Below are 18846 nucleotides of genomic sequence, written 5' to 3'. Positions count from 1 at the left end.
AAAAGTTATAAATTATCTGTATCAGTAAGAATCCTGTTTTAGATTAGGATAATAATGTTGTTCTGCCACAACTTTAGTGTTGCCAACTCTCATGATTTTATCACATATTTAGTGTTTTTTGTTACAACTTATGTTATCTGAATATGTGAAACTTTCACATATTATGACTGTGTCATATTATGACTTCACTTTAATACACATATCATGTTATCTGAATATGTGAAGCTTTTATTTTTTTAAAAGGTATCCAGCCCTCATGATTGTGGACAAAAACTTGAAAATGTGAACCCTAAAGGGGCAAAGACCATAATGTAAATACCCTCCCCCTCCAAAAAAAACCCTTATTTGTTAAAATCTCATTATTTTTAAGATAATCTCATAATTTTGAGGTCCTGGCTCATGATTTTTGACTGCTTCGGGTTATCAGAACTGCAACTTCTACAATCAAATGTTTAGTCAAAGCAATTAGAGAGGAACTGGCAGGACCTAATAATAATAATATAACAATAGTTTCCCTGTGTTACTAACAATATGTTGTTATTAATAGAGAGTCCTGTGGCACCTTTAAGACTAACAGATGTATTGGACCACTCTCTGTTGCTTTTTACAGATCCAGACTAACACGGCTACCTCTCTGATACTTGGTATTAATAGTTTCTTAACATATTTTTAAAAGTTTTAGTTAAAATTCTCTTTTTAATCAAAAATTCTCACCAAAAATTGTCAGTATTTACTGTTTTTAACCATCATTTTTCATGTATCATTTTCCATTTTAAAAACAATATTTTAAAGAAATAGTTTTTGAAAATTATTTCAAAAATAGAAAACAATTTTTTGAAAGAACATGCAGTCTAGAATAGTGGTTTTCAAACCATGGGTCGCAACCCAGTACTGGAATGTAAGGCACTGGGTCATCGCGGCCGTTAAATGTCCCATCGGCGGTGCTGCCCAGCTAAGACAGGCTAGTCCCTACTGTTCTGACACTGGGCTGCACCCCGGAAGCGGCCAGAAGCAGGTCCGGCCCCTATGCGGAGGGGCCATGGGGCTCCGCACACTGCCCCCTCCCCGAGCACCGGCTCTGCACTCCCATTGGCCAGTTCCCGGCCAATGGGAGCTGGGGGGGCGGTGCCTGCGAGCGAGAGCTGTGCAGAGCCGCTTGCGTGGCTCCGCCTAGGAGTCGGATCTGCTGCTGGCCGCTTCTGGGGCGCAGCGCGGTCCGCGGTGCCAAGACAGGCAGGAACCCTACCTTAGCACCCCTGCTGCGCCACTGACCGGGAGCTGCCCGAGGTAAGCCCATGCCCCAACCCTGTGCCCCAGCCCTGAACCCCCCTCCAAACCAGAGCCCCTTCCTGCATCCCATGCCTCTCATCCTCGGCCCCACCCAGAGCCTGCACCCCCATAAATCTAATTTATGTTAGATTTTATAACAATTATGTACCCAACAATGTGAGGTCTAGATCCTGCAATATGATACCCTCTGCCTGCATGGAGCCCTATTGATATTAACAAGGCTCTGCATGAGCACAGGAATCATCCCATAAATACCACATTGCAGGATCAGGGCCTAAATTTGAGGCCTAAACTATTTAAAGTGACATGAACAATTTTAAATCTACTCAGTTAAAAAAATTAAAATTAGTTTCTATTACACTACCCCATAGCCCCATCTTGGCAATTTTTATGGTTTTCTAATTGCATTTTCATATTTTAAAAAGGGTTTTCTTTCCCCTGTTTGCTGTGAAGGAGACCTGCAGAAATAGGAGGTGAAACTGGTTAACTGACTAAACAGTGAAAATAGTGGAAGTTACGGGGCAGAAAGTGCCATCAGATCCACAAAGTAAACAAATTGGAGAAAGTAGAGAAAAATACTTATTTTCCATGTAACCTTTGCTATACTACTCTTGGGTTTTACTTGTAACATTAGAGAGGATTGTGATTTTCAGATTGACAGTGTCCCTTTACAGAGTCCCCATAAAATTAGTGATACATTTATTGTATTAGTTTTAAGAATGATACTTGCTTTTAAGACATCAATAGTGAGATTTAGCTCAGAGCTGCTGATCATGGATAGCTATTTCTGTTATGTAACCTGTTGTAAAATAGGATAGTCTATGGTGGAATTCCACAAAATACACAACGTTATCTCAGTTTTACTTGTGAATATTGATAATGCAAACAGAACAAGAAGTTACGTATTTATGGCATGCAAGAAATAGTTGGATAGTCTGTTTTGAGGCTCTTTCCATTTGTACAGCCAACTGGTTGTCCACCCATTTGAACAAATAAGAGATTGAACATCTCAAATTAACACATTTCATGGTTAAAAGATAAAAGTATGTTGTGGCATAAATAATTTCCATTCATTTATTACAGTAAATATTTGAACAACGTCCTTTAATACAAAAGGTCAAGCATAATAGTACTGTGATGAACAAATATTATGAAAACCTGCATCACCCATTTTAAAAGAAATAACTGAAAAATATAATCATTCATTTCAAAAGGAACTAATAGGATATCTCAGTGATGCTGAAGATTATCTCTTTGATCTGAAAGTATAAATACAGGGAAAGTTGTTCTATATTCACATGTGAAAGGCTGATAGTTACATAACATTCAGTACATAATGAACAAAGTTTCTGTATGAAATCCTTTGTGTGTTTTCTGTAAAAATGAAATAAAGAAAAGTTAAAGAAATAACTGTTGAGTAGTTCTATGAAAATAAATGCTATTTGGTCCTTTAAAAATATTTATCACTGAACATCCCAGATTTCACAGAGAAGAGGGGTAAATTTATGATCATTCACTCTCCATGACATCAGCATCTCTGCATGATGATGGTTAAATGTCCGTAATTCTGTAAGACGGCCCAGAAGACATGCAAAATGTTGAGGGTTATCAGTGTGGTAAAGCTTGCAGAGTTTTTGTAGAACTTCAAGCAGTGGTTCTTGAAGTCTTTCCACAGACTCTCTATCCTTTATGTATTGTCGATCTGGTTTGTTTTGAAAAGAATAAGGAAAAAATAATGAGTAAATATGCATTTTTGTAGATTGCAAACACTTCTCTGAATCGCTTATGAGAAATGGATGGACTGCAGTCTAGAGTATGTACAGTAATATTAAACCTTTTCACCCTAGCATAGAGCAACAGTCAAACCTGCCAAAAAGAATGTTTCAAGGCAAGAGGAAGCATAAGAGTCTCAGGACTTGTCTACATGATGCATTAGTGCTCATCAGAGGGGGTGTGAATTCTAGTATGCACCAGTGTGCCGTGAACTAATTGTCCCTGTGGATCCTAAAGTTCATCAGTGTTGTGTTGTGCATTAGAATTTACACCCCAGCCGGTGCACATTAAAGCACTATGTAGACAAGCCCTACTGTTGCAATTATGGTTGAGACTGCTTTTTTTAATACATACTCCCTTCTTGCAACCAATTATAACTAGCAAAAAACCTAATTTTCAGGCAGAAACTTCTCATGCCAGTGCTTGGTCTTCTGGGGACAATAACTTGGCCTCTTTTTAGTTTGCTTCTTTTGATTACAGGAAAATACACACACAAATGAAATAATAAAACAAAGCTGATCCTTCATCTTTACTGATTTAGTATGAAATACATCCCTGGACAGAAGACCAGCACAAAGCTCTAAGCAAGGGTGGTCAACATTTTCCCATCAAAACTGTTTTTCTAGCTAAAATTGGATTTTTAACTAAATAATCTTTTTTGTGAAAAGTTTCTGCTGTCTATGGATCATTTTAACTTCAAACACTAAAAGCTTTTTATTAGAAAACATCTTCACCATACCTCTGAGGCATTGTAATTCAGGTGCCTTGTACCCCCATTCTCCTCTATGGGCTGGGCTCCCCACCTGACTACATCTCCCATGATGCACTGTAACCAGGAACTCTCACGATGCATTGTGATGACTCATCAAGAGGGGAAGAAGTCATGTATCATGAGAGATGTAGGCCAGCCAGGGAGACTGGCCCATAGAAGAGAATGAGGGCATGAATCATCCAAACTACATTTTGCATGCAGCAACCTGGTAGCATTTACAAATCAAGATTTTTGGTTTTCAGCTGAAAGCTTTTGGTCAACATTTATTGGTTTTCATTTTTTTCCTTTTTCATCTAATTTGGGGGGGGGGGGGGAGAGAACAGGGAAAGACTCTTTTCCAGGCCATCTCCTGGCACCACCATGGGCAGCGGGTGAAGCTTCCTCTCAGGGAGGCTAGCTCCCCAGCCCACCTTTTCCACCTGCAGGCCCGTCCCCCACTCTGCCCCAGGCCCTGTCCCGTCCCCAGCTGGGTCCCCTCCCCACTCATCATGGACATCCCTCCTCTCCTTCCTTGCTCCTCCCCGATGCTTGCCGCCCCCCACTGCTGCTCGCCAGTCCCTCCTCCCCACTCGCCTCCCCGCCGCTCCCTCCTCCCCTCTCCCTCGCTCAGCCCTCTTCCTGCTCGCCGCGTGTGACCCTCCTCTCCTTCCCCCCTCTTCCCTGCTTGGCCTCCCCAGCCACTGCTCGCTGGTCCCTCCTCCCCCACTCCTCTGCTCAGCCCCCTCCCACTCACTGCATGCGTCCCTCCTCCTCTCCCCTCCCTGCTTGGCCCACTGCCGCTTGCCGTGTCCCTCCTCTGTGGGAGGAGGAGCCGGTGAGCGGTGGCAGGCAAGCAGGGAGGGGGCTGAGTGGGGAGGAGAGGAGGAACCGGCAAGTGGCAGTGGGACCTCCAGAGAAGGGGGTGGAGAGTGCTGGAGAGGAGCAGCCAGACAGAGAACGCCGAGCTTTTATATGTACCATGCAGGTTCCCGGGCGGCTAAAGAGGCGGTATCTGCTACTCAGCTTCCGATTCATCAGTAATCTCATGGAGGTTAAGTCCATTAATGGCTATTAGCCAGGATGGGTAAGGAATGGTGTCCCTAGCCTCTGTTTGTCAGAGGATGGGGATGGATGGCAGGAGAGAGATCACTTGATCATTACCTGTTAGGTTCTTTCACCCTGGGGCACCTGGCATTGGCCACTGTCGGTAGATAGGATACTGGGCTGGATGGACCTTTGGTCTGACCCAGTACGGCCATTCTTATGTTATGTTCTTATGTTCCCTGGGGAGTCCAAGGGACCGGGGAAGCTGAGTAGCAGATACCGCCTCCTCAGCCACCCGGGAGCAGGGGATTGGACTAGATGACCTCCTGAGGTCCCTTCCAACCCTGATATTCTATGATTCTATGGTTCTGTGAACCTGCATGGCGCATAATAAATAAGCAAAAACTTCCTATGGAAGCCCATTCCCAGCAGGGAGGGAAAGAGACGGGGCCACCACGGCCCAGGCATCTGGGTCAGCGGCGGCTGTGCCAAGGGAGGCTTAGCCTCTCCTGGCTTGTTATACCCGCTGATCCGTGGGCACCAATAAGAACTGTACTTAGAGCTTGTTTTTTGTCATATTGCATGTTGGAATGGGAGTGACTGCCAAGTTATGTGAATAAGCAATTGGTCCCTATTCCAGCCATTTTATGACCTCTAAGCCTTGTCCCAGAATTCTCCTGTTCCACTCCTGTGATAGAAGGCCTTTGGTGCCATAAAGCTTCTTTGTATGTTTTGGTGAAAGCTGGAATAGGAACTAGTAGTAATAATAGTAAATATATTGTGGTAGGACTGAAAGGCCTCAATTGGGATTGGGGCACCATTGCACTGGTGCTATATAAACACAGAAAAGAGAAAGTCCTGGTCCTGATGGGGCTAACAACATAAAAAACTGCTATTTCCCCTCCCCCTGCTTCTGCCTACAGGTGTTCTACCATGTAGTTATGATATGCCAGCCAGAGTTTTTTCTCAAGACTTAATCCCTTGCTGCTGGTTCTTTAGCACAGTATACATGATGTGGCAGCTTCCTTTCAAAGTTCTGATGTTCCACTGAAATCGCAATGGAATGTTAGGACATATTTGCTACTGTATATCATCAACACTTGGGAATTTTCCATACAAGCAAAAAGAAAAGCCCTTTCTGATAAGCAACAATATCTTAATTTTTATTCAGCTGCTATAGGCAAGTCATTTTTATGATTTCCTGTATGTAAAAATTATTGTAAAATATTTAATTTAGAAATAGAAATGACCTGGAGTTAGGATAACTATTGCTGTAAGTAGAGCATACTCTTCTTCTGTCATCTTCAGTTCTCCAACGCTTTTATAAAAACCAAACATGGGGGTTATGTAATCATCAGCGATACCTGTTAAAAAATTCAGTGATATAATCAAAGACTTTTTAAAAATATACTAAAAATAAATAGTTTTATCTGTGACCCTCTTAGCCTAAGCAGTTAGCCAAATATTTGGGCCTTTGCTAGGTTGTTTCCATTAAAGGAGAAATTGGTGACAGTCAGTATTTCTTTAGTGAAATCCTGTTGACTCCCAAAGAATGTACACAAAGTCCTGTTTCTGTGAACACAGTAGGAACAAACAACAGGAGGCAGTTTCTTTGCTCATGGTTTCCAAGCCTGCCGTTCCAGCGAGTCCTGTGCCCACAAAATCTCTGTCTCTCGCTCTTAGGGCCACATTAATGATTGCATCTGTCTGTCTGCTGGCTTGCTTTCTAGTTGCTTTCTGCATCCAATACATGCAGCTTGCCAAGTAATCCCTTAGCCCCTGCATTTGCAATCAGTCCCAGAAAAACCTCTCAGGGTATGTCTACATTGCAATTAAACCCCCACAGCTGGCCTGTGTCAGATGACTTGTACTCACAGGGCTCAGGCTAAGGGGCTGTTTAATTACAGTGTAAACACTCAGGCTGGCGTCCTGGCTCTAGGACCCCACAACAAGGGAGGGTCCCAGAACCCAGGTTTCAGCCCGAGCTTGAACATCTACACCAGGGGTCAGCAACCTATGGCAACGCGTGCCAAAGGCAGCACGTGAGATGATTTTGAGCAGCACTCACACTGCCCAAGTCCTGGCCATTGGTCCTGGAGGCTCTGCTGCCGGCCTGGGGTCCTACTGCTGGCCCCCTGCCATCCAGGGTCCTGTCTACCGGCCCCCGCTCAGCCTGCTGCCGGCCCCAGGTTCCAGCCACCAGTCCCGGGCGCTCTGCTGCCATCCAGGGGTCCCGGCCACCAGCCTGGAGCTCTGCAGCCGCCCCCAGCTGAGGCCCACTGGCCCCAGCCTGGGGCAGTGAGGGGTGCAGACAGGGGCAAGAGGGGGTGCAGCTCAGCACCCCCACCTTAAAAATTGTTCCAGTGTCCACTGGGATATTTTTAAGTCCTGAATTTTTGCCAACATCACTATCACGTCACGTGGAACAGCACATTGCGTTTGACGTTGTGCATGCCATCTGTTGCAATTCCCCCTCCCCCACTGTGAGTTGAGGGGTACATTTGACAAAATGTCAGCTCCTAAGAAAGCAAAGTTAGATGTCCGTTCATTTCACTTCACAGGAACATTTGGTGGCTAAGTCGTGGCAAGGTTTTGGTGCATTTTGTAAACTGTTTTGATGCAATCAAGGCCTTTTTGTCGGAAAAAGGACAAAACTACCCCGAACTGGATGATGACAAATGGCTGTGTAAGCTCATGTTTCTAACTGACGTCACCGCTCACCTAAACGAACTCAACCTCCGTCTCCAGGGTGCAGGGCAAACGATTCTGAATCTTTATGAAGCCTGGAAGGCATTCGTTGTAAAACTAGCAGTTTTTTCTTGGGATATTCGAACTTCGACTTTCTGCTACTGCCAACACATAAAAGAGCTATCGGCACATTTTGCACTGTCAGTGTTGATGAGATTGGAATGTACATGCAAGAACTGGAATCAGGATTTTCTGACAGATTTCAAGATTTCCAGCAATTTGGCCCAATGCTTTCTTTTCTAATTAAACCTGAAAAGTTCAACGAAAACGACTTGGATTTGTCTGTATTTAAGTGGATGAAGATTTCGAAATGCAGCTCATTCAGTTAAAAAGCTCAGAATTGTGGATATCAAAGTTTGGAGATCTGCGGAGTGCACTTAAAGCTACTGAGAGAGATCATGGGGCCTCTATTCTGACCTGCTGGACTTCCCTGCTAGTGAAATTTAACTGTTTGAAGAAAATTGCATTTGCAATGCTTTCAGCATTTGGATTCACATACCTGTGTGAACAGGTATTTTCACACATGAAATCTGTCCTCTGTCCCTCTCAGAGTCAGTTAACAACTGATCGCTCAGAAGCCTGTGTGCAGTTTAAACTATCCAAATATGTGCCAGACATTGGAAAACTCAGTAAGGAAAAGCAAGGGCAAGGATCACACTAAACTGATAAGATCTGCATTTTAATTTAATTTTAAATGAAGCTTCTTAAACATGTTAAAAACCTTATTTACTTTACATACAATAATAGTTTAGTTATATATTATAGAGAGAGACCTTCTAAAAATGTTAAAATGTATTACTGGCACGCAAAACCTTAAATTAGAGTGAATAAATGACGAGTCGGCACACCACTTCTGAAAGGTTGCCAACCCCTGATCTACACTGTAATTTTATACCCAACAGCCCAAAATTGTGAGGCTGAGTCAGCTGACATGGGCCAGCTGTAGGTGTTTTATTGCAGTGTAGACATACCTTAATGGGGGGAGAGATAGCTCAGTGATCTGAGCATTGGCCTGCTAAACCCAGGGTTCTGAGTTCAATCCTTGAGGGGACCTCTTAGGGATCTGGGGCAAAATCAGTATTTGGTCCTGCTAGTGAAGACAGGGGGCTTCAATGACCTTTCAGGGTCCCCTCCAGTTCTATGAGATAGGTATATCTCCATTTATTATTATTATTATTATATCACCCTTGGGGTCAGAGCCAAGAGCATTATGCTGTGTGACACTTGCATCTGTAAGGTATTTGGACCAAGGAACAATGACACTTTCTGGCTCTCTGATAATTATTTGGGCCAAACCAAACAGGAGCATCCTAGACAATCAGTAGGGAAAGAAGTGCATGTAGCTGCTACTAGCTTCCCAACCCGCTTAGAACCTGTGACTGTGCCACGCTCAGCTGATCCATTAATCTAAGAGACTGGTGTTCTCCCAGAAAAAAAAGGAATCCCATGCTCAATTCCTGCCCTTTCTTTTAGAGCAAGTATGGTATGTTTGTATAGGACTCTCGGGTCTAGAGACCATGGGCTTGATTCTTATTTATACTCAGGCCCCTTTACAGCACTCTGACCTTAAATTACATTCACACCCACTTTGTCTCCTTTACACTGTGCCTTAGTGTACTTGAGAATCAGGCCCAATGAATTCATGCCTTTTTTATAGGGGAGCAGGGTGCATTATAACTTCCATATTCAAATAGGGCTGTTGCGAGATGACTTAATACAGCTGTCTGACGCTGTCTGATGGTGGGCTTCTGGGGTGTGTTTAGAATTCCACACCAGTGGTTCTGCAGCAGCAATGCCAGGGCAGTTAACCCCATAGGTTTGAAGGAAGGGATCCTATTCTATTTCCATAAGTGAAAACATTGTGACTTGTTATTTAATTATCCCAACCACTAGGAGGAAATGCATTTCTGAGTTTTGAGCTAATCTTGGCTAAAAGTTAAGGTTTTGGGTGGAAACCACTGTGGTTTTGCATGATTTACACAAAAAGGAAGCTAAACTTTGTAGTTTTCGTCACATTTTGCTTTGAGGTTTGGAGCTTGTTCAAACCCGAAACTCAAAGTGAAACTCAGTGGCTGCATATCCACAGGAAGCAAAATAGAAAAATTGAGAGGTCACTTGACTAAACTATGATTAGTCACTTTCTGCTGCTATAGGAATAAACATTTCTACTGTTTGAAATAAACTAGCAATAAAGAACACACTCTTTGGCGAGTAAATCTAACCCATGGTGCACACTGGAATTAAACATATAACATTAACCACTTGTGTTAATATCAGGTTACAAACTGCAATACTGAAGCTCTTATCACAAGTTTTCACAGTCAGGCCCTTTTGAAAAGGGTCAGAATCAATTAAGCAGAAATGTATGATGAGCGTCCGCTTGTCATATGTGAGTTAATTGCGCTCTTGGGGCTTCAAAAACAATGAACTACAGCCAGAGCCTCTAATTTTCCACTGTAATTTTTCTCATAATTATCAGTTAGCTATTTAAAATGTTGAACAGCTGTTTTTGCTAAGCTTTCAGGTCCATCTATTCCTTTAGAAAGAGAATGCTTTTTAAAAGTACCACTATGATTAAATATGACAAAATTAAATGCCAAAGCTCATATGAAAACTGAAAAATGTAAAAGATCTGTACAATTTAGCATTGGAGTTTGACAGAAAAAACTCCCCATTGGAAGCGAATGGCTCAGAAATGACTGCATGAAGGTCTGGGAGCAAATAAAACATGTCCAGATTTGTTGTGCCATTGGATTACCATCATCTTCTCGATTGAAAACATGGAAAATTGGAGAGGGAAGGGAGAATCCTAGCAAGACTGCCTCCTTCCCACTCCTGACTCATTCCTCTCCCCCAATTTCCATTGTTGCCACCTCTCCTGATTGTCTCATGACATTTGGTACTTCAGCCTCTGCAGTCAAGTGATTATATGAGAATCCCAGCTTTTGTTTTTTCAAAAAGTTTATGCCCTTATGGTTGTGGAGAAAAGCTTGAAAACATGACCAGAGGGTATCCCAACGTCTCAAAAGCTAGAAGGCAAACAAAAGGAGCCCCAAATGTATTTTATTCTAAAATCTCATGATTTTTCAGCCAGTCACATTTTTGGGGTGCTGACTTGAGCTTTGAATAGTTGGCATTGGTAGTGATGAGTTTCTGCACTGTTCTCTTCAGCCTCTCTGATACACAGTGCACCCAAAGCGAAGTAAAAATGACAACAATCAGAGGTCCCAATTCTGGGGAAGGGTGTAGTCACTCTGCACCATGCCAGCAGTGGAATCTGGATCTAAAGCAGGCATAGGTGGCCATGGAAAGATCATCCGATGGTAGAGAGATTCCCCAGTGGCTCCTACATAGCGGGAAATGGCTGGGGTTTCCTTGCACCTTCTCTGATCCATGGCTGGCTTATCTGTCCTTATCTGCCCACTGACAGTTTGGCCATGACTTAGAGCAGCAGGAGACCAGCCATAGATGTAATAACCCAGATCTATGTGAGCCCAAAAGCCACCTTTGCCCACCCCTTTCCTCATCTCTGGGGCTGTGCTGTGCACTCCTGGGCCCATCTCTCTATTGCCTACCACATTGTGTACTCATTTCTAACAGTGCAAAGTGGGTACAGAACACCACCATTCTGATGTGGTAGCATTTTACACTCCTCTCATTCTGGGGTAGATGTCTGCATGGTTTATTCACCTCCCTGAGCAACATAAATTATGCCGACATAAGCTGTAGTGAGACATAGCCTAGAGTTTCATCTGTACTACAAAATTAGATAGATTTAACTATGTCAGTCAGAGGTGTGAAAAAATCCACACCCCACATTGTTAAACTGACCTAATTCCATATGTAGACAGTGCTAGGTCAATGGAAGAATTCTTCCACTGACCTATTATCTGTCAGAGAGGTGGATTACCTACGCTGATAGGAGAATCTCTCTCATTGGTGTAGGTAATGTCTATGCTGTGTCTAGGGTGACCAGACAGCAATTTTGAAAAAACAGGACAGGGGGTGGGGGGTAATAGGAGCCTATATAAGAAAAAGCCCCAAATATCAGGACTGTCCCTATAAAATCGGGACATCTAGTCACCCTAGCTGTGTCGCTGTAGCGTTTTAAGTGTAGACAAGTCATATATGCCTGTACAGTGCCTAGCACAATGAGGCCCTGACCTCAGCACCATTGTGATACAAATAATAAGTAAAATAGTAATAAGCAGGAAAGGGAGGAAAGAATGAAGAGGGGTGTTATAATATTAGAGCGTATGCTTATGTTGATACCAAAAAGAATAGAATTTTGAAATGTTTCAATAGTCAAATGAAGCAAGAGACTATTGTTAGCTAAAAAGTGTAAAATGATAAGCCCCAGTGGAAGAGGCTTTTCTGGTTTTGTTCTATTCATCTTTCTACAGACCTCTTCTGCACTATTTCATCATGCACTAACTGCTGTTTCATCACAAGAGGGAGCTGTTTTCTTATAGGACTGAAAATATTTCAGTTTGGATTTAATAAACCCCCATCAGGAAAAAAAAAAAAACAGAGAGAAATGTTTAAAATGCCTGATTGGTTTGGTTTTTTTTAATTGCTATTATGAAATAGGTAGAGGTGGTCTCATCTCCCTTCAGGTGCTTATGAAGCAGATTAAAGGTGGCTTTTGGATAGTAACTAGGGGGAGTTTGGGGTCCTTCTCAAATGTCACTGCTGCAGTTTGCAGTTTAGAAGTGAAGGCAAGACATATTGTGTTTGTAGTTTTATTCTAAATTTTTTATTTGATTTTTAAAAGTCTTTCTGGCCTCACTGAGAACAGAAAAAATAAGCTAGCTCTTACTTTTGTTTATAAAAAATCTGTACAATGAGACGTAGAAGAAATCTGTACTATATATTGTCCTGTAGGCACATCTTCCAAATTAATATTCACCAGCCACCCTTTCTTCCCTCTTTCAAAAATCTTCTGCTAGTCCCATTTGTTCTGTGAAGCAATCCAGGTACAAAGAACATGCTCCACTCTGTTTGCCATTTTGTAATGTCATGTATCATACAGACCTGGGCCTATAAGGGATGATCTATCTTCTATGGAGTCATTTAATTGACTTCAATATATGAGTAAAGTGTCCTAAACAAATAAGAATCTCTGCCTTGAAGAGCTTTACAGTCTGACTTCTCTAGAAGGTGCATCAAGTCATTAATGGGAGATATTCATGAAATCTTTTCATGAAAGCTCTTCAAAGCAGAGACTCTTATTTGTCTAGACCACTTTACCTATTGTACAACTTCATTAATATCCATGGTTTCATATACATGATTTTTATCTTGCTTTTTAAGGGTTTAGTCCTGCAATTCTTAGACTAGCAAAACACTCCTTGAAGGCAATGTGAATGAAGTCTGCATAGGGTCTGCAGCTGCAGGCCCTTAGCAGTTAGTTGGTTAAAATAACCAGAGAAAATGAGTATTCCTTTCCCTAGTAGCCAGTCAATATTTATCACTGTTGTTGAAGCTACATTTTCTGTATGTGTTTATTTTCATTTGCCTCTTTTCAATAATAAAAATTAAACAGACCTACCTGAATGTAAGCTTTAGAGAAGTGTTTATGACATCTAGATTTAAAAAAAAAAAAAAAAAAAAAAAAAACTTCTACCAGGGAGAATGTTTTGTGCTAATTAACAATGACTAAGACTGTGTTGTTAATATGGATGAAAAGATCTTTCATCAGGATAAGTGTGAAGGTTCCAGTGGATATTAATCCTAGCAGTAAATGAACTGTTGTTTTATGGAAAACAAAATGTATTAATTACTCACTAAATAATAACTTATCTTTCACAGAATCTTGTCTGTCAAAATTGTTTTCCAGACTCAGAAACGGTCACTGGAAACACTGACTTTTATTTTATTTGAATGTTAACAGTGAAATGCATCACAAGACCCTATAATCATTGGGGCAGATACACCCAGGGTCTCTGCTGGCTCTGAGTGGTGTAGACCCTGGCAGGGCATAGTCGACTTAGTAGAGAGGTTGCAGCACCAGAAAGTGGACACATGACCTCTCCTCCATCAGGTGACTGTTAGTGAGATGAGCAGGGAGAGGCATTAGCTGAGAAGAAGTCATGACCAGTGAAGGAAGTGGTGCATCTCCTCTGCATTCACCAGTGTGGCTCAAATGGAACCACAACTGCAGACCAAAGCTTAACATGGTTTGGAAAAGTGAGGGTATTATCACGCCCACATCTGCCCATCCCATGCTCAGCAATTAGTTCTGGCTCCCACCCCCAAATCAATCCTGTCCCCCAGTCTGCCACCCATCAATTCTGTCCCCACAGCCCCACCTCTGTTCCTACTGCAGACCTGAGAGGGCTGCAGTAGAGTCCTCTTTCCCACTTCCCAGGCTGGGTGTTGCAGGGAGGGAATTGGGGGGCAGAGGAAGCAGCCCATTGCTCACAGGAGTGAGGTGGTAGCCAAGCTGGCATGGGCTGCTGGGCTCCTTAGCTCCCTCCTCCCAGGGGCATCACTTCAGCATCCCCCCTTCCACCTTCCTGCTGAGGCCACAGCTGCTCATGGGAGAGGAGCGCGGTCCCATCCTGGATGTGGGCAGGGTGGTGGCATGGCATGGCCTTCCTATCCCGGGGAGTAGGGGGTGGCAAGCCTGGGGAGGGTATCTCATTGATGGCCAGCCTGGGGCAAGGATTGGGGCCAGGCCCACGCTGCACGGTCAGCTCCAGCCCAGGCCGCCACTGCTGCTTCCTGTCCAGCCAGTGAGCAGAAGGAGCAGCACCGACAACATGCAGATTAGGAACCCCAGCCCAGGCCACCCCACAGCAGCCCCCCCAGCCCTGGAGAAGCAACTAGCAAGGAGCTAGGACGGGTCTGGGGAGGGGAAAACCAAGGTTAGGGGGAAGCAACTCTCCCCCCTATGAAATAGAAAATGATGCTCCTGTCCTACTCGCCTGTGAGAATGGTGTCAGGTTGCTGAGGGGAGGGGAATAGAGCTCTGCCTCCTTCCTGCAGCAGCCCTGATTGGCTACTCTTCACCAGGAGACGAGAAAGTGGGGAAAGCACCCAATCAGAGGGGCTTCCCTGGGCAGCAATTAAAATGTGCACCCCTCAGCAACCCAGCTCGCCTCCTAGAAATTTTATGTGCCAGGTCTGTGACTTGTTTCACAACCCATCCCACTTTCAGTACTACCTCAGTAGAAACCCCTGAGGGAAGGTGGTGTTGGAAACACCACACACACTCCTTTGGGGGAATTACCTGCAGGTAGGGAAGACGGCCTGGCTGGCAAGGAGGTATAATTCATAACTCCCTTAGATAGTTTTGGTGACTCTGGTCTGTTTATATAAACATACAGTAGTAATCAGCTTGGGAAACGTATTTATATAGATGAAAAGCGGTTGTGTTCTCTGTGGTCTATCTCAGTATACAAATTTAGTAGAAAATTCCCTGCGTATTGCAATTAGAATGCTGTATTCCTCTGCCTCTATAGATACGAATTAAACACTTTATCTAGCTATAATGCAGGAATATGCTGCTGGCTACTTCATGTAGCAGATGGCTCTGAAATATTCATGAACAGAATTTTCCCATGCTGTATATACCCATGGCTGTGTGTATTACAATGCAGTGAAATGTTATGGAAGATGTTAAATCATCCTGTTTTAAAGAGGTTGTGTTTATTTGCTTGTTTTTGTCGTCTTCTTTTTCAGGAATTCCATTTTGAACATGTTTTAAAAATTGTCTCACTGTGGACAACACCACCATCCTGTCCGTCACTCGGGCCTATAACCTGGGCATTATCTTTTTCTTAGAACTATTTCTAGGTCCTCACATCCCAGTCATATCTAAGTCTTGCTGAAAAACATCTCTCAGATACAGCTTTTCTTAGCCATCCACACAACTAATGCTCTCATCCCGGCTCTCATCTCATGTCTCAATTACTGCAACACCCTTTACTCTGACCTGACAAAGACAATCTTGCCCCATTGATATCTATTTACAGGGCCGGCTTTAGGCCGATTCCCCGGAATCGGGCCCCACGCCTTAGGTGCCTTTTTAATTTTTTTACTCGCTCCGCTCCGGGTCTTCGGCGGCACTTCGGCAGTGGGGGGTCCGCTCCAGGTCTTCGGCGGCATTTCGGAGGCAGTGCCGCAGAAGACGCGGAGCGGATGCCCCGCCACCGAAGTGCCGCCAAAGACCCAGACTGCTGCTGGGTATTCGAATCGGGCCCCACAGGTCCTAAAGCCAGCCCTGTCTATTTAAAATACTACTGCAATGATCATTTTCCTAGCCCATCACTTTGATCATGTCACTCCTTCTGGGAATCCCTCCACTGGCTCCTCCTTCTCTATCTCATCAAACATAAGCTACCTGTCTTCATTTTCAAGGCCCTATCCCTTCCTATCCTCTCACATTCACTAGCAAGGAGTCAACTCTCATCTCCGATTGGCCCAAGATACCAGCCTCTATTGACCACTTAGTACAAAGGTGTTTGTTTGAAAATGTAACTTCTCTCACACTGTCCCTCACATGTGGGAGCAGCTCCCCATAAACATCTGCAAAGCTAAGTCATTAGTCCTCTTCAAATCCCTCCTTAAAACTCTCCTTTATTATGATGCCTACAAAAATCTTGACACACGTGGTCTGCTTGTATGTTGAGAGTACTGCCTTTCATGCTGATCAGTAATGCTGCATTGTTTCCTTGCACTCCCCTATCTGTTGTCTCTTGTCTGATACTAAGATTGTAAGCTCTTGGGGGCATAGGTGCCGGGGCTGGAGCACCCATGGGGAAAAATTGGTGGGTGCTCTGCACCCACCTGCAGCTCCCCGCCCCAGCTCACCTCCGCCTCCACTCCTCCTCCTCTGCTGAGTGTGCCACTGCGTCCTGCTTCTCCCCCCTCCGTCCCAGCGCTTGGCGCTGCGAAACAGCTGATTCGTGCGGTAAGTCTGGAAGGGAGGGGGAAGGAGGTGGAACGTGGCGCACTTGGGGGAGGAGGCAGGACGGGGGAGGGGATTTGGAGAGGGATCCAATAGGGGCAGAGAGAGGCGGGGTCGGGGCGGGGACTTTGGAGCAGTGGTGGAGTTGGCCCGGGGGTGGGGGCACGAGCCCCCACCAGCGCCAAAAAAAGTTGGCGCCTGTGCTTGGGGGCAGGGACTGTCTTCTTGTTCTGTGTCTGGACAGCACCTCGCACAATGGAGTCCCGGTCCAAGGCTAGGACTCCTAGATGCTACAGTAATACAAGTAATTAATAAATAATAATTTATTATTATTATGTTATTATTATTTATAAAGCTGGAAATACTGGGAGTGATTATTTGTCCATTATTCCTGAGCCAAATTTTGCCTTTGAGTGCACATGAAAGACTCTCATTGAAATCAGTGGGAACCATATGTTCACATGCAAGGACAGAACGTAGCCTCTTTCCAATATTTTAGAATAAAGTGGTTACTTCCCTTCCTGCCTATATTCCATTGTTGATGGGTTTCAGGTGATAAAGAGCAATAGGCAATAGTGTATTTCACACTGAAAAGTATTCTTCTACTCACTGAAAAATTAGAGCCAGATTCTACCACACTTACTGATGTGAAGTAGCATTTTATTCCTTAATGCTGATATCGAAAGGCTTATTTGTGGAATAATGTGCTAGAGTAAAAGTATCAGAATCTGACCCTTAATGACTGTCATCATAGTTACAGTGTATAAATGCTCATTGAGAAAATATTTTGCACTTCATAAATGTTTTAATAATATTGCACTATCAATAAGTGGAATCTGCAAATCACCTTTAAAATTACAGAAGTAAACTAGGCATATTACTGAGATGTCAGCCTTTCACAGAAATAACCAGTTAATTGCAATGTGGTATGCATTCTGAAGCATCAATTAACATAAAAAAAGGCACAAGCTTTCATTAATGTTAAATAGGTTTCATCGGTACCGTGTAGGAGAGGAATTCAGTTTCAGCAACATTTAAAGAAAGAACTTTTATATCGTATTATGTAAAAGACCCTGAGGGCATGAACAAGGCAGTTGGTGAGACGTGTTGCTACTTAGCCCAGTATATTAGTCACACTAATAAATAAAAACATACTGCATCAGCCTAAGAATCAAATGAAAGCTGCTAATGCTGAAAGGTCATCGCCACCAGATCTCTATGGTTTCTTTATCAGAAAAATTTTAAATTCAATACAACTGTAGAGGGGGAAAAGCATAAATATTAATAGAGGAGAGCCATTTCTAAGAGAACATCATGACAGATGACAAAACATTGGACAGCTTGCGACTTTTAGACAGTTTTTTCCCCATTTTTATGGGTACATATATCAAAGCCTGACAATAGGACCTAGCTGACACTTAGACACTCGCCTACATCTAAAAATTATTTTATATGGATTGAAGTTCTGACTGAGGACTAAATTCAACAATATACAACTTCTTTTTAAGAGGGTCAGTCTTTGGTGCCTTTCTAGAAGCTCCAAGTATTCCTGATACATTATTGCTTCCCTCTACTCTCATCCTTACCCTTTTATATAATATGCTTACCTGCTTTGAATTTTGCTTACCTATATTTGTGTTTCCTCAGTGGTTCTCTTTTCTGTTTGTGTGTTTTTTCTTTTCATTCAACTTTGTCTTGTATGTTTGTTTGCTGCTTGTTTTGCATTGTTCTCCCCTCTGCATTATATTTTTTACTGCTCTTGGATTTTGCCTTCTTACCTAGGATAGTTTTTATTTCTTTGCCTGAATTATTTAGCATTTTTGTAACAAGAAATAATGGCAGTGGGTAGCTGCAACTTTTAGTAGAACGTATTCATGGGGTTAAGGCCAGAAGGGACCAGTAGATCATCTAATCTGACCTCCTGTGTATCACAGGCCATTAAATTTCACAGTTACCCCTGTATTGAGCCCAATGACTTTTATATATAAATGAATTGCATTAGTAATACTTATGCTTACATATACACCTTAACTAAAATTTTCAAAGAAGATAAGTGAAAATTGCTTTAATTTTGGGGTGTCCAATTTAAGACAACTTAATGAAATTTGATTTTCAGAAGATAGGTGCTTATTTCTTTATGAAAATTAGGCCCCTTTAAGGTGTAACAAGTTGGACACCCTAAAACTGAGTCACCCCAAATCACTAGTCACTTTTGAAAATTTAGGCCCCAGATAATAATCCAGCTGTGAAGTTTGACCCTGTGATTAGTTACTAAAGTGAGATTTCATTTCTTGTGTGTGCTAGACTATTTTCCAATTTGGAATTA

General features: G+C 43.0%; 1 protein-coding gene across 1 annotated transcript in view; it reads right to left on the bottom strand.

Annotated features, from left to right (window-relative positions):
* Positions 1-2350: 2350 nt before the first annotated feature.
* NR1H4 (nuclear receptor subfamily 1 group H member 4) overlaps positions 2351-18846 on the bottom strand; it is a 48379-nt gene continuing 31883 nt past the window's right edge. Inside the window, 2 exon segments of the mRNA XM_008178771.4 lie at positions 2351-2992; positions 6109-6222. Coding sequence (XP_008176993.2) covers positions 2754-2992; positions 6109-6222 — 353 coding nt within the window. The 3' untranslated portion in view covers positions 2351-2753.

This window comes from Chrysemys picta, chromosome 1 (genome assembly GCF_011386835.1).
Source record: "Chrysemys picta bellii isolate R12L10 chromosome 1, ASM1138683v2, whole genome shotgun sequence".
Classification (NCBI taxonomy): Eukaryota; Metazoa; Chordata; order Testudines; family Emydidae; genus Chrysemys; species Chrysemys picta.
This window is presented reverse-complemented; position numbering and strand designations above follow the sequence as displayed.